The following is a 16616-nucleotide window of genomic DNA, read 5'->3' on the forward strand; positions in this document are numbered from 1 at the left end:
CTAAGAATACAACAGCAAACAAAATATGCCGTCTTTTTCTTTAGGGAGCTTGCATTTTAACAGGAAACACAGAGTAAAAAACAAATTAGAAAAATCACTAAAATATGTAATTGAAATTGGTGAGTAAACGCTAAAAAGGAAAGAGCATGCTGAAGTAAAGTGGCAGATATAGGAGGCATCTAATTTTAGACAGGGTGGCCTCTCTGAAGAGTGGACTTCTGAAGTTGCTAGCCCTAAAAGTATAGAAATTTCCAGGCAGAGGAAACAGAACATACAAAGGTCCTGGCCATGACAGGAAACCGGACGTGTTCTAACACAAGGTGAAGAGTGAGGAGGGGTGGGAGAAGGAGTGTGGAAGGAGGAGGCAGATGCCAAATATTTCAGAGCCTTGAAGGTAATGGTGAAGGGGCTTGGGTTCTATGCTGAGCGCAAGCCATTAAATGAAGGGCTGTATTCAGAAAAGAAAGACGATCAGAAAAGAAAGATACTTAAGAAAAATCACTCTTGGCTTACGAAAAATGAAATGAAGGAGAGGGCAAGAGTAGATACAGAGAGTGATGTAGGTGCTACTGCACAAGTCCATGCAGTAGCTCAGTAGGCGGGGGGGGGGGGGGGGGGGGGGAGGAGGCGGCGGGCAGAGGCAACAGTAATGAAAAAGAGACATGGGTGGATTTGGGATATTCATTTGGAAATGGAGCCAGCCAATCAAATGTGGAGATTAAGGAAGTAGAAGGAATCACAAGTGACTGAGTATCTAGCTAGAGAACTGACAGATAAGGAACCAGAGAGGCTGAGAGGTAAGGGACTTGTCCATTAGCAAGGGGCAAAGTGAAGTTTCTGTCCGCCTCCCCACACCAGGTTCTGAGCTATTTCCAATCTTACTACCTGCCCAAAAACATACAGATGAGAATAGAGCCACCAAAACATGTATGTTGATTTTTTTTTTTTAAAGAAGGTTAGTAAGAGAAGGGATTTTTGTTTACAATAATTAAAACAGTGTGGTGTTGACACAAGAATTTCCCAATGATATCTGGCTGGTGAGGTCTGCTCTAAAGCAATCTTGCCTTTGAGGCCAGTCCCCAGAGGAGGAGAGACGGAACACAATCTGACAGCCCAGTAGCTGAGTGGTCGCAGAGGCAAAGTCATCTCAGAGTGGGGCTACAGGCACACAGCCTTGCCGAGGCCAGCCCCTCACCAAAGAACAGAGGCAGCTCAGGAACTGGGACCTCAGCGGGCCCTCGGCAGCCTCCAGTCACCTCCCCCAAGAGACCCCTGCAATTCAACCCTCACTAGCCCACACGAGAAAGCTCCTGAGACGCCTCGGCCCAACAGACCACAACTCTTTGGATGATCTGATCGGAATTCATTCATTCAACAAGGACACCTTCGGCATGCCAGGCAGCAGGGACAGAACAGTGAACAAAAGAGCCAGATTTCTGCCCACGTGGCATCTGCAGTCTAATTGCAATCCAAAGGATCAAGGAGATGGGCTCCCCATTCAAAGATGTGAACCAGTACGGGGCTACCAGAACAGTCCTGCTCTAATCTTTTCAGATTTCTAGAAACCAGGGGCAACTTCACACTTGAAGCTTAAAAGAGGGCACCGTGGCTCAGAATCAGAAAATAAATCACGTCATCAATTGGAGAGACGGATGTATGCAAGTTCAGTGAGGACGGGAACTCAAGTGCAGCACCTACTACAGGCCCTGGAACACAGCAGGAGCTAAATGCACACCAAACGAGTGCATGGCTGGGTGGAGACAAAAAAAACACAAGGCCGCCCTGCCCTCAGCTCTGTATCATGCCCCATCTCAGCCCTTCTGCCCTTGGGGCCCATCAGTCTGCTTCCATGGTGGTTATCTGTAGACTGTTTATCTATAACAGACTGGTTATCTATAGACCACCCTATACGCCCCCAGGGAAGACTGTATTTTGTTCATCAATTAGTCCCCAGCAGTAATTAATATGGGTAAGTGATCAAAGGATGTAGAATGAATGGATATTAAGGAAAGAGGGAAGGAGGGGAGGAAGAAAAGGAGGAGGGATAGAGGGAGGGAGGAAGAGGGAGAAGGAGAGAAAGAGAAAGAGATCAATTCAATTATACAAACTACATACAGTAACCCCAGGCTGGGCTATTCTAGATAAGAAACTGAGTCAAGGAGGGAAGACCTGTGTGACACCGCCAGGTCACTCAACTTCTCTGAATCTCAGTTTGCTCAGCTATGAGAGGGGGGATCGAGGTGCCTCCCCCTCCCCCCCCACCCCAGGTGTAAGGATTACACAGGACGGTACAGACACAAAATGCTGCCTCCCTTCACATCCCAACTCTAGCTCTTGGCTAGGTGACACCGGCACGCCAGCCCACCACCCGGGGCCTCTGTCTCCCCATCCCACTGGGCGGTACTGAGACCTTAAATCCTCCGGAGCAAGACCGCCGGGGGCCGCCGGGGCCCACACGCTGGCGCAGATCCCTCCACGCGGCCTGATGAGGGTGTGTGCTGCCTTCAGAGGCGGCTCCCAGCTGCCAAAGAGCAAGGCTGTTGGAACAGTGGGGCCTCTGGCTCCCCCAGGGAGAGGGTGGGGATGACGGGAAGAGGGAACAGGAGGAGAGGCCGGGCAGAAGGGCAGGAGGACTCACAAGGATTAAAGCTGAACCCAGGAGCCAAATACCAGCTCACTTTTCTGGTTTAATCTTCCACAGCCTCCTGCTTCTTACAGCCTACCCGCCGGAGCCCACACGGAGCTCTGGCCAACTTTCCGCCAGTGGGAAACCAAGATGGCGGCAGGCGGCAGGTAGCCTTCTTCCCCATCCCCAAGAGAAGGCCTGACCAAACTTAAATTTTTTTTTTTAAGTTTATTTATTCTGAGAGAGACAGCACGAGTGGGGGGAGGGACAGAGAGAGAGAGAGACACACACACACACACACACACACACACACACACACACACACAATCTCAAGCAAGCTCTGTATTGACAATGCAGCCTAACGCAGGGCTCGAAACCACGGACCATGAGGTCATGACCTGAGCCGAAATCAAGACTCAGGCGCTTAACCAACCGACCGAGCCACGCAGGCGTCCCGAGAAGGCCTGACTTAAACACAGGGACGCGAGGGTAGTAGAGGAAAGAGAAATTTGCCCAGTGGGGGCCAGAACAAAAACCCCTTACCGAACTCGCCTCCATCTTCGCTTCAGAAAGCGCCACCAGCAAGGGCTCACTCCGGGGACCCTGTGGCCCAGGACTCCGGGCCTGCGGTCTTGGCCTCTGCAGCACCCACCGCTCACGGCTGGGACTGATCCCAGCCAGCGCTCGCCACTTCCTTTAACAACTTCCAACGGGGAAATTGCTGCAGAAAAAAATGGCTCCACGCCAGCAGGCTCTGAAATCATTTCCCCCCAGCTGCAGCCAGAACATGGAGCTGAGATTTTTAACCTGTGGAAGGTTTGGGGGTGAGGGTGGAAATAGAGTGTGGGACTGCAGGTGGCTGGGGAGGAGGAGGGGCCCCCGCCTCTGAACCCACCCACATGCTGATCCCCAGGGCCCTGCCTCCATGCGGCGCCCCGAATTCCCACACCAGCACGGACTCACCTTTCACTGTCCTCAGGGTGAACCCAGCCTTCTCACTGGCAGGGGTTTTAATTTCCCTAAAACAATTCTAATGTCCTCTCTCTCCCTCTCTCTCTCACACACACACTGCAATGATCTCTAGATAAGACCCCAACCCCTACTCGCCACCTGCCAAGACCTCCATGAGCCAACCATTTCCTCACGAGTCTCCTCCCAGGCCAAGCTCTTTGCAAACACTTTCTGCGAGTCTGCACCAGCTCTCTCAGACCTCAGGGTCTCTGCAGGTACTGTTCCCTCCATCTTGCCCTTCCAGCCAGCCTAGGTCCCGGCTCTCAGGGAAGCCCTCGCTGGTGCTGGTCCTTCTCCGAGTTTGCCCGCTTGCCCCCACAGACCCCAGGCTGCCTTCTGTCAGGACTCTAGGTGCCCGCTCTCGGCAAGTGTCACGCAGCCTGTGAGCTCCTGGGGCCCGAAGGGAGTGTCTCCAGCATCTCAGCTGTGAGCACAAGGTCCTGCCAGAGACGGCTCCAGACCTGCAGGCCCAGTACAGCAAGGGCCATTCGTCTCCTTACATTATTAAAAGTCATCACGATAAAATAAAATTTTAATTTTGGTTTCTTAGTCGCCCTAACCATATTTCGAGTGGTCCATGGCCACATGTAGTTGGCGGCTACCACGGTGGATAGGGCAGCACAGAATGCTTCTATCATCACAGAAAGCTCTATTGGGACAGCGTCGCTCTAAAGGAAGCTCTGATGGTTTGGGTCAGCATTCGAAAGTGTCTCCCCGAGCTGTCCATCCCCGACATCCGTGGTGCAAGAGTTAGAATCAAAGGCCATGCATGTCAGAAGCACCCACAGCAGGCTCTGGCGCTCGGACTCGGGAAGGGAAGGAAGAGAGCCGAACCCCTCCATCCACCCCAGAAACCGGGAAGTGCAGCCACCACCGAGGCCACTGCCACATCCGTCCCCTCTCTTCGTCCACTATTTCCTGGGAGGGTCAAGATACGCAGAGAACTCAGAAGCCAAAGCGACAAGTGCCACCAGCCAAAGGCCATGCCCAGAGGCCTCGGGGAACAGCTCTGAGAGCACCGGAAGTTCAGCAAAGGAAACAGCCAGACTTCATGGTTTAGATCTCTTCTCCAAAAAAACCCAACAAAACATAAAAAGGACACAGAGAGAAGAGGACCGTGTTATAAAGTCTTCGTCTCCAGCCTCCATCCTGTGAAGAAGGCTTTCGTGCATTCCTCAGTCACTCCCTCTCCCAGCAAATACTTGCCAAGGGTTTCCACAGGCTTGCGACTGGGCACATGGGCCCTTCTGGGCACAAGCTGATGCCTTCTGTGTGTGCCTCTCTGTGCGTAGATGGGCACCCCTCAGTTGTTGCTAAGATAGCTTGAAGATATCTTATCTCTTAACTAGTCTAGTGTTAGAGAGGAATGAGATGATTTGTACGACTCACACAGAGATGAGATTAAGACTAAAAAAAATACTGTAGGAGCCCATTTTAGCAACCGTAAAAAATAAAAAGGAAACAAATTTGTATGTAAATGGGAACAATGTGCTACCCTGGACTGGATCCTAGAACTGGAAGGAGACACTAGTGGAAAGACGGGTGAAAAATCCAAAGAGAGTCTGGCATTCAGTTAGCAGTAACGTACCAACGTCGTTTTCTCGGTTTTGACAAATGTACCGTGGTAACGTAGGATGTTAATGATGGGGCAGACTGGGTGAGGGCCACAGACAGAAACTCTGTGCAACCTCTACAAATCTAGAACTATTCCCAAATAAAACGCTTATTTAAGAAAATAAGCTGGCACAAACGCAGACCCTCGGATCAATGGAACAGAATAGAGAACCCAGAAATGGGCCCACAAACGTATGGCCAGCTACTCTTTGACAAAGCAGGAAAGAATATCCAGTGGAATAAAGACGGTCTCTTCAGCAAGCGGAGACAGCCTCCTTCCCACTCAGCAGGGTCTGGGGTTGCTAATGGAAACAGCCCTTCTTTCTACCCTTCAGAAAACTCTGGCCTGGGCCTAAGAACCAATCGGAGATGTGAAGGGAAGAAACAGAACAATCGAGAAAAGGGGTCTGGAGAGCTTGGGGAAGACATACGGAAACCCGGCCAATGGTTCCTTGGGATTCTTAAAACCCATGTGGAGAGCTGCCGGCCAGGCATTCTGGGGCAGCCTGGCCCACCCTCCTCTTGATCCCCATGCGCTCAGGCCCCACTTCCTCCACCCCCTCCTGGTGAGGATGCCCAGGAGTGGCCTTTGGGACCAGCAGCAGGGGGGGGGGGGGGGGGAGCTGACACTGGGGGCGGGCCCAGCTTCAGTCCCCTGCGCTGCCCTTCTTGGGCCTTGAGCTGACGCCCACTGCCTCTTGATTCAGAAAACCACCTCCAGGGGCCCCTGGGTGGCACAGGCGGTAAGCGGCCGGCTCTTGATTTCAGCTCAGGTCATGATGTCATGGTTCTGGGAGATCAAGCCCCGCATTGGGCTCCATGCTAGCAACACGGAGTCTGCTTGGGATGCTCTCTCTCCCTCTTTCCCCGCCCCTCCCCCGCTAGCTCTCTTGCTCTTTTTCTCTCTCAAAAACAAATACATAAACATTAAAAAAGAAAAGAAAAGAAACCTGCCTCTCATGAGCCCCTGCTCCTAGCCTTTCATTCACTCCCCCCTTCTCTTCACTCCCCGTATGGCTATCTCGCGCTACCTGTGTGCAAACCTCCAGCCGTCTCTTTGGGTCTGGCTCTCACTCGGGAATAACAGCAGCTGAGGAGGAAAGGTGAGGAAACTGCCTGAATTTTCCCTCCTCCACCCCGGCGAACACCACAGTGCCTCTTAGCACTTGCCCTTCGCACCTGGTTCGGCGAGCAAGAGGCACATCGCTCACGGCGCAGGCCTGTAACCAGACTAGAGGCCTCGCAGCGAAGGGCTGGTCCGGCTTTTGGAGGCACAACCCCTTAGTGAGTGAAGGGTGCTGGTGTGGTCAGAAGGGCAGTGCCAAAGAGGGCCAAGGACGCCCTGGGGCACTGGCCTGTCCCGGCCTTCCTGAGGGCACCGACTTTCCAGGGCTCCTCCCAGAGGCTGACTCATGGGTAGTTGTGCAGAGCTGGGAAGGTGGATCTTTGGGGCTGTGAGATCCCAAAGTGGCTTCCCTTGCAGAGCATGAAAAGCCCGACCCTGGAGTAACCTGTGTCACCACCCACTCAGCACCAAACCCTCGACTCCCGGGACATCCACCACGTAACGATGAGATCCACCCTTCCTCCCTCTCGATTGTCACATCAGGCCCAACACTCGGTGGGGGTTGTCCTGGAGCTTGTATTCCAGTGGGAGACAGCAGACATCCTGTACAACAAATAAGTTAGGGCCACCCCAGAAAGCGGTCAGTGTCCTTGAGGAAAATCAGCCAAGATGCACTGGTATAGAATAAAGGGTAGGAGTGATCTTTCGCTCAGATTATCAGGGAAGACTGCTCAGGGGAGGTGGCAGTGGTCCTGATGCCACAGTGATGTCCACAGGATGAGGCAAGGAGAGAGAGCACTCCAGGGAGAGAAAGAGCGAGTGCAAAGGTCAGACCAGAGGGAGCAAACAGGAGGGTGAGGGTGAGAGGAGGTCGGAGAGGCCGAAGCATGTGAGGAACCTGCCGTTTATTTGGCCAGAGAGGATGATGGCCTAGACCGTGCCGCTGGTGGTGGGGATGGAGAGAGGAGGACGGGTCTGCAGATCTCGAAGCAGGGCGCACAGGGCTCGCTCAGGGCTTGCCCACGTGAGGGCGGCAAGGGAGGACTCAGGGATGTGAGTCCTGGGGCTTGAGTAACTGGGTGGATAAGGCCACCATTCTCTGAGCTGGGCAGCGTGGGAAGAAAACGTGTCTATGTAACCAGATGGGGGAGAACGAGAGCTCAGCCCGAAACATGCTGGTTTCTGAGCCGCCTCATGATCTCCAAGTCACGGGAGAGGTCACTGGGCAGCCGGAGACACTCTTGCTCTCTCACCCCGGCCCCTCCATCCCCACGGAGCTCTCCGTTCCGTTCTGACTCTACCCCAGTCCCCCAGGCCAGGTAGCATCCTGGTACCCAAACCACACCTGGCTCGGGCTCTCCCGCCTGCCCGAGCGATCCCTACATACAAAGGAGCCGGTTCTGAGGCGTCTGGGTGGCTCGGTCGGTTAAGCGTCTAACTTCGGCTCAGCTCATGATCTCGAGGTCCATGAGTTCGAGCCCCGCGTCGGGCTCTGTGTTGACGGCTCAGAGCCTGGAGCCTGTTTCCGATTCTGTGTCTCCCTCTCTCTGACCCTCCCCCGTTCATGCTCTGTCTCGCTCTGTCTCAAAAATAAATAAACGTTAAAAAAAAAAATTAAAAGAAAACAAATGAGCCGGCTCCCCGTTTACCACCAGTTCTGATGCATCGCTCACGACCCTGTGATTCAAACATCACCCAACTCGGTATCTGTCTGCCACGCCTCCGGGCTGGGCTGGAAGACGCTGTCCTGGCTGCCACCACAGGGTTCTCCGGGGGCCTACGCCCCAGCAGCCAGCCTCCATGGTACTGGCTTCTGCCCCCGGCACGCCTGGCTCCTCTCTCAGACAGACAGACACGGGTGCACCAGGGCGTCCGGTGCACTTCAGAACTGTGCAGATCCGAGGAAAATGCCTTGAGGAGCTAAGCCATCTGCCAGAGGTGGCTCAGGCCCTGGAAAAGCAGTCAGGAGGCACAGGTTGGAACCAGTAGGCCCGGGTCTGAACCTCAGGAGTGTCCCTGTTACCAGCTCTGGATCGTCACAGGGCCCCTCAGCCTCCCTGAACCGTGGTCCTTGTCTGTGAAGTAGGGGTGACACCGGGGAGACGCTGGGCAAGTCACTGCCTCTGTGGGGGGGCCTGGCACCCGCCACCACAAGCTACAGACACGGGTGTGAGGAGAAGCCGCTTTCTACCTCTGAGACCGGGGAAGGGGAGGGGTAGAGGTTTGGGGCGGGCTGGGGGACGGGGGCGACTACTCAACTCTTCCTCGTTCCCAAGTCCAGGATTTTAAACACGTCGCCACAGACAGACATTACATGTTCAGATCTCCTTCCTATGTGGCAGGAAGCCGTTACACAGGTGGGTGGGCACAGAGACGTCGCTCATTACACACATGTGCGTGCGCAGGCGTTAATAACACTACTCACAGACGAGCTTCCCTAACCTTCACACAGCCAGCTCCTTCCCGCCAGCTTCGTAACCGCTGGTGTGTGCCACAAATAGGAGAGTCGCCGGGGCCAGACCAAGCCAGGAGCATGTGACGTGCTGAGAGCACCCCGTGGGCCTCCCATTCACCCTCACCCCTCCCTTTCCCCCGCCATGGCAGGAAACTTTTATGTTCATATCACTGCCTATCCAGGCCCCTCCCCTAGGGAAAGTTCCTAAGTCTACAAATAGGTGCATAAATCCTATTAACCACTAAATTATATGGAACAGCCGATGACTGGCATGAACCACTGCCTGATAAATTGCATCACATACACTCAAACATTATGCAGCTATGTTAAAAAGGGAGGGGGGTTACTAAGTACGAACCTATGAAGAAAACAGGCTGCTTAGCATATCAAATGAGAAGAGCAAAACAGAGAACCGTTTATGCAGTATGATTTAAACCAGAGCTGCCCAACAGAAATATAATGCAAGCCACATACTTAAATTTTAATTTTTGAATTGCCACATTTAAAATTTTTTTTTTTTTCTCAACGTTTTTTATTTATTTTTGGGACAGAAAGAGACAGAGCATGAACGGGGGAGGGGCAGAGAGAGAGGGAGACACAGAATCGGAAACAGGCTCCAGGCTCTGAGCCGTCAGCCCAGAGCCCGACGCGGGGCTCGAACTCACGGACCGCGAGATCGTGACCTGGCTGAAGTCGGACGCTCAACCGACTTTGCCACCCAGGCGCCCTGCCACATTTAAAAAAGTGAACATACATGAAATTCATTTCTAAAAAATAATTTTTTTTTTAATGTTATTTACTTTTGAGAGAGACAGAGACAGAATGCAAGCGGGTTAGGGGCAGAGAGAGAGGGAGACACAGAATCCAAAGCAGACTCCAGGCTCTGAGCTATCAGCACAGAGCCTGACGCGGGGCTCGACCTCACGTGAGATAATGACCTGAGCGGAAGTCAGACGCTTAACCAACTGAGCCACCCAGGTGCCCCTCATTTTTTTTTTTTTAAAGTAGACTTCACACCAGGTGCTGAGCCTAATGCGGGGCTTGAACTCACGAACCTGAGGTAAGAGTCCGACGCTTAACGGACCAAGCCACCCAGGTGCCCCTGAAGTTCATTTTACTTATTTTTAAAAAAAAATTTTTTTTACACTTATTTATTTTTTGAGAGACATAGAGAGACAGAGCACAAGTTGGGGAGGGGCAAAGAGAGAAGGAGACACAGAATCTGAAGCAGGCTCCGAGCTATCAGCACAGAGCCTAAAGTGGGGCTCGAACTCACAAACTGTGAGATCATGACCTGAGCCGAAGTCGGACGCTTAACCGACTGAGCCACCCAGGTGCCCCTGAAGTTCATTTTAATTAACATTTTATTTAGCTTAATAGATCCGAAATAGTGTCATCTCAATATATACTAAATACGAAAAGTTATTGATATTTTACTTTTTTTCTACAAGTCTTCAGAATTCAGCACTCCTTTGGATTTCTATCTTTAAAATTACAGCACACCTCAATATATGGATTTGCCATGTTCCAAGTGGATAATGGCCACATTGGCTAGTAACTACCTTACTAGAGAGCACAGGTCTAACCCATTAGAAATTTAAAAAAAAAATTGGGGGGGGGGGCACCTGGGTGGCTCAGTCAGTTAAGCCTCTGGCTTTGGCTCAGGTCATGATCTCGCAGTTTGTGGGTTCGAGCCCCACATCGGGCTCTGTGCGGACAGCTCAGAGTCTGGAGCCTGCTTCGGATTCTGTGTCTCCCTCTCTCTGCTCCTCCCCTGCTCATGCTCTGTCTCTCTCTTTCTCAAAAATAAATAAACATTAAAAAATTTTGAAAAAAAAAATTTTTTTAACATTTATTCATTTTTGAGAGAGAGTGAACAGGGGAGGGGCAGAAAGAGGGAGGCACAGAATCCGAAGCAGGCTCCAGGATCTGAGCTGTCCGCACAGAGCCCAACGCGGGGCTCAAACCCACAAACCGTGAGATTATGACCTGAGCTGAAGTCGGATGTTCAACCAACTGAGCCACTCAGGCACCCCTAACCCATTAGAAATTTTAAAAAAGACTTAGGTATTGGGGGGAAAATCTAGAAGGAAGTATCAAAATCTTCATGATTACAGATTTTTGCTGAGTAGTGGAAATAGGTATGTGATTTTTTCCTCCTCTGTTTTCCAAAGTGTCTATATATAATCAATTCACATTGCTTTTAAAACAATGGCAAAAGTTAGGCACCTGGGTGTCTCGGTCGAGCGTCCAACTTGGGCTCAAGTAATGATCTCGCAGTTCATGAGTTTGAGCCCCACATTGGGCTCTCTGCTGTCAGCATGGAGCCTGCTTTGGATCCTCTCTCCCCCTCTCTGCCTCTCTCTCTCTCAAAAAGTAAATAAACAAAAAAAAATTGGGGCGCCTGGGTGGCTCAGTCGGTTAAGCGGCCGACTTTGGCTCAGGTCACGATCTCGCGGTCCGTGAGTTCGAGCCCCGCGTCGGGCTCTGTGCTGACAGCTCAGAGCCTGGAGCCTGTTTCGGATTCTGTGTCTCCCTCTCTCTGACCCTCCCCCGTTCATGCTCTGTCTCTCTGTGTCTCAAAAATAAATAAACGTTAAAAAAAAAAAAGAATTAAAAAAAATAGCGAAAGTCAACTTCTTAATTTTAGAATCAAAGGGATTTAAAAGACCTGACTGGGTGAATTGCACCTGCCACACACTGATTTATTGATCCTCCACAAGAGCTGTCCTGTACCCCTACGACCTGGCATAGGGTATACTCTTCATGCTCACCTGCTAATTAGTTGGTTGGTGGGTGGCTGGGTGGGGAGGTTGGAGGGAAGGGAAGAGGGCAGCAAGGAGGGAAAACAGTACCGTACAGCAGATATAAGAGAACACTAAACTCAGACCCTTGGTTCCAAACTCCAAAGCTATCACTTACTGGCTGTACGACTTAAAGCGAGTTACGTAACCACCCTGTGCTTTAATTTCCTCAAATATAAAAAGGCAGCAACGACAGTAATTCCTTCACAGGGTTTTGCGAGAATTAAGGGAGATTATCCAGACAAAGTATTTAACACGGTGCCTGTCACGCAGCCAATGTTTCCAGACGTGTTGGCTGTTGTCCTTATGGTGAATCAAGGAACGATCCCTGGGGTCAGGCTGTGTAGCTCATACGGCAGTGGCACCCAGGACACATGCCAGAGCCACATTTACCCTGGGTCCCTCCCGCTCCTGCTGTCCTCCCAAGTCCCCTTTGTGAGAGGATAGAGCATGGCTTTTCAGTCACAGTCACGGCGGAGCCAGTCCCCGGGTTTGTGTGGGGTCCCTTCGCTTGACAATCCCGCCCCTCACCCCCTGACCCGAGTTCCCACAACCTGCTTACCTGCACCACCTCTGGCCTCACATTGAAGGTACACAGCCAGTCACTGAAGCGAGGGTAGCTGTTGAGTTCTGAGGTCCTCTCGCCAGGAGCCACACTCAGCTTGCATTGCTGCTGCTTGCAAATGTACCGAACCAGCTTCGCCTGTGGGGAGCCCAGGAAAGAAAAAGCCGGTTCATTCGGGGCTCATTCACGTGGCGGCCCCGTACACAGGAGCTCCGGCAGACACAGCAGTCGGCGGGATTCCCCAGCAGTGAAGGAGGACACGGGAAGGAGGAGGAGAGGAGAAGGGTCTGAGAAGGCCAGCGGGAAACCGGGACGACCACCCATCGGCCCCTCCTCACCCCAAAGCTGGCTGACACTGCCTCACCCTCGGGACTACGCTCCTCAGAGAGCGATGGGCAACACTGTTCAGAACAGAGAACGGGGTTAAAACAGAAGAAGGGCTTCCTGCCTGGGGAGGGCTGCGGGACTGGTTGGTAACTGAGGATAGAGAAGATATGGGGGTTTGGAGAGAACGAGGAGCCTTCCACTTAGGATGCTTCCAGCCTAGACTCGCACTGCGCGAGTTGAGATCCGGGGACTCGGGCGCACTTTAGCCCGGTGACCTTGGACAAGTTACTGAACCCCACCCCCAGAAAAAGCCTCCGTTTCCTCCTCCAGGAAACGGGATAATAACAGAACCTCCCTCTCGGGGAGGCTGAGAAGAAATGAGGCGCTCTGTGCGTGACACGCAAGCACACCCAGAGCAGGCCATGCCTTTGGGGATGTGGCCTTACTGGCAAAGGTCCTTGACTCGGGTTCGCCAATGGGCAGAACGTGTGCAAATTTCAGATGCGTTTTCCAGGGGAAGAGGGTCCACGGTTTTCAAGAGCCTCTCAAAAGGCTCTCAAAACTTCAATGAAGTAAGCTTAAATAAGGACAGCCTGGCTGAGGTCGGCCTGGAGCTCTCTCTGACAAACGCTGGGCTCCAACAGGCTAGCCCGCACGGTCCTGAGGAATGTAGAGGGGGGCGGGATGGGGGCGGGGAGCAGGTCACGGCCTGGGGCTGATTAAAAAAAGAAGGGCTAGCTGACTGGAACAGATGGAAATGACCTCACAGCCCCCAAGAAGAGGGACCAGGGAGCTGCCCGGTTCGGCTGAGATCCAGCGACCCAGGGACCCCATGAGGGCTGCCGTCAGGCTGATGAGACTCCAGCCGCCTCCTCTTGGTGACTTTCAAACTTCCTGGAAGGCATGCATCACCTTCAAAGTCCTGTGCAGGTGCCCTGCCATTTGGGGCCACCTTCCAGTTCTACCTCTCTTCGAGGGTTTATGTTGTTAATTCACATTCCTTTCTTCCTCCTCTGTAAGTACCTCAGTGTATTTCTCTAAAGGGTACGCACTGTTTTTGTCAACACGGTCACTATACTAAGAAGTAATACTAATTAATGACAACATTTCAAATATCTAGAAAGGATCCTAAATTCCAAACAGGAGCTCTTGACCATTTTGGGACCATGGGCAGCTCTGGGCTTCTAGAGAGGTAGCCCTGGTCCCTTTCTAAGAATACAGCTTCAGACAAAGCACTTGGGATTATAAAGGAGATCAGTTAGATCTAAAGACATTTCTCAAAATATTATTTAGAATGGTGGTAGAGTACTAAAAGCCCTTCTTCATTAAAGCATCAAATGAAAGCTGCCAGTGGCTCTCACAACTATGATAGCTTTGAAGCTGCGACGTGTCAACTACTTTTTTAGATATGGCCACAACTGTAACGTGATATGCACACAGCTGTGCTTTTCGCTGGTGACAGAGTCGCACATATTTGCTAAGATGATTGGGTCTTGTTGCCTACATCCAAACTGAGTAACATATTAAATTTCAGTTAAGGTTAATGAAAATAAAGGCTCCATGTATTCCCCCTCCAAATTCGCGGACTCCCTGAATTCTATGCACAGACCCCAGGGTAAAGAATCCTTGTGGTCAGAGGGATGTGGGGCGTGAAATGAGACCCATAATGACAAGAAAACCATTGCTTCTCCATCAGCCTCTCTGAAATGTGTCCCCAGCAACTTGTTTGGCCCCAGGCTCACAATCTGCTAGACTCAAGGGCACTGCCCACCCCCCCCCCCCCGGCCCCCGTGTGGCCCTGAGCACCGTGAAGTCCTGCTGTCTTCAGAGGGCTCCGCGGCCACCAGGCACAAGTGCTCGGGAGGGAACACTGAGGCAGGACAAAAACAATGCCACTCGATTTACAGTTTCGATGTTGAGTGAAACCTACAGAGAGGCAAACCCCTGGCCCCTCTGTGCCACGTGCCCCTCAGGTACCCAAAGCAGACACTGTTAATCGAACATTCTCTGCAGAGGCCGGCAACCCCAACAAGAAGCACATTTGCTGTCCTATTATGGAGCCTAAGTCCCCTGGGGAACATCTTCAGAGCACAGTTAACAAGAAGGTGTGAGTGCCCCTTTCATCCTGCAGGGTTCAGTAGAGGCACCCATGTGCCCAGCCTCACCCCACAACGATCTATCCCTCCCAGTGTGACCAGAGGCCGATTCCAAAATCAGGGCCCTCTATGTTCCTTCCCAGGCTCATCTCCACTCCACTCCACTCCCTGCCCCCTGACCCTGTCCCGCAGGCACACACTCACCTAGGAGGTATTCCTCAAATACTTCTTGTGCTTTCCTACCCCCGGGCCTTTGCTCAAACTGCCTGCAGTGGCTAATTGCGCCTCCCTCCTCCAGCACCACGGGGCTGGGCAGACTTCCCAGGCCTAGTTACAATCCTGTCTCCCCGTCTGCACCTCTTACAGCAGCCCCTGATCACGGCAGCTTCATGTTCGAGCTTTGGCCCCAGTTGCCCCCGACACAGGTGAGTTCCCAGGGCAGCAGACACAGCACAGGCTTCCGGGTTGAACTGAAATCTGGATTCAAATGCAGGTTTGCCGTTTTAACAGTTAATGTGACCTTGGGGAAGTTTGTTCATTTTGCTGAGTTTTGGTTCTCTCATCTATACAGTAGGCATGACATTATCTAGCCCACGGTCTGTTGGGGGGATTGAACGATAGTACGGAAACCCCCCCAAGGCTACGTAAGTCCCCCTATTATTACATGTCAGGGCAGGGACTGTGTCCACCTCATTCATGACTGTCCCCACACACCTATTACTGCGCCTGGCACATAACATGTGCTCAAACGGCCTGAAAAAGGAAGGTGGGAAGGAAACCCACAGGCCTCATCCCCACGTTAGGGCACTTCTTACAGCCGCTTCTTCCGTCCATCCAAGCTGCTCTCCAACCACAGCTTCGAAGAGCTGACCGAAGAGAGGGCCAGACATCAAGTTAACTGTACAGAGTCAAAACCATTCTTTTCCACATGAACCAAAACGGTCGAGCCACAGGCGCTCAGAGCAGCAGCAAGGAGGGCCATCCACCACTGGCATTGGAAACTGAGGACCAGACCCCTAGGAGCCAGTTAAGAAGACGTCCACCCTACATACGACTTTGGCCATCCCAGGTCAACTTCAAGACTGGCCAACCTGGCCTCAGCAATGAGCCAGGGGCTTTCTCGACCTCAGCCCCCAACATATCCGGCCCCTTTCAGCCTCGAGGAGCTCTGCCCAAAAGGCTCTTCCCCGTGACCCCTGAGCCACAACTCAGCTTAGATACCCTGCCCAACCCCTTCAGCCCTGTTCCTTAGCCCGCTGTCCGTCTCCCCCACCAGATCTCACATCCAAGTTCTAATTCTAACATTTTACTTGTCTGCTTCCTTTTTGAGGCTGTACACTCCATAAGGTCAGGTGCCTGGTCTGTGTTCTGGGTCCCCACCGGGAACCGGCATCGCTCCTGAGACGCACAGTTTGCTACTGTAAAACCTTTGCTGGATGAACGGACGAATGAACACGCAATCCCTCTTGGAGCCCTGACAGGCACACGTTTACCAGAGCGACAGTAAAAATACCAACCGCCTAAGTGTTAGCTCAGGAGCTTGAGAGTCTCAAAAACCAAGGCAAATTCCCAGAAGAGGAATGAGCAGCTTTTCTTAAAGGCTGCGAGAGATCCCCACTAGACAGCACAAAGCAGGGCCGTGGGGAGGGCGGTGCAGAACTTGAAGTGACTCCTCACTGCACCCTGTTAACAACCCATATGCCTGGCCAGCTGCGGGCAAGGAAAGGGGGAGACACGCAGTGCGTCGTGACCTGTTTGCGGGCAGGTCTGGTGTCCTGGAGGCTTCTAGCCCCCCAGAGCTTGCAAAGAAACAGCATCTGTGGGGCTTGGCTTCTGCTGAAGTAGCAAAGCTAGCCTCATTCACAAAGGATGGAGGTCCCTGGCCTGCAGCAGCCTCCCTCCATCTGAGCAAAACAAGCCTGCTCTCACTTTTTGGAAGGCTGGTCACAGTCACAGAAGCACCCAAAGGGCTACTTTCCCAGACAAACCACAGCGGGGCCTGCCAGCCCGGCCCTGGGGGCCTACAAGGGTACTGTTCATAGGGAGTATCAT

The 16616-nt window shown here is 52.4% G+C and overlaps 1 protein-coding gene across 4 annotated transcripts in view; it reads right to left on the reverse strand.

Annotated features, from left to right (window-relative positions):
• Positions 1-16616, reverse strand: part of KSR1 (kinase suppressor of ras 1) — a 162906-nt gene that overhangs the window by 64794 nt on the left and 81496 nt on the right. For 3 of the 4 annotated variants that reach the window (XM_047080754.1, XM_047080750.1, XM_047080751.1), the window contains exon 2: positions 12139-12279. In XM_047080754.1, coding sequence (XP_046936710.1) covers positions 12139-12279 — 141 coding nt within the window. Of the gene's footprint in view, positions 1-2410; positions 2473-12138; positions 12280-16616 lie in introns of those variants that run through there. The other variant, XM_047080752.1, reaches the window with a different exon arrangement.

Source organism: Lynx rufus, unplaced genomic scaffold (assembly GCF_022079265.1).
Source record: "Lynx rufus isolate CCGP_SWC_20201006 ecotype Redwood Valley unplaced genomic scaffold, mLynRuf1.p SCAF_18, whole genome shotgun sequence".
Classification (NCBI taxonomy): Eukaryota; Metazoa; Chordata; class Mammalia; order Carnivora; family Felidae; genus Lynx; species Lynx rufus.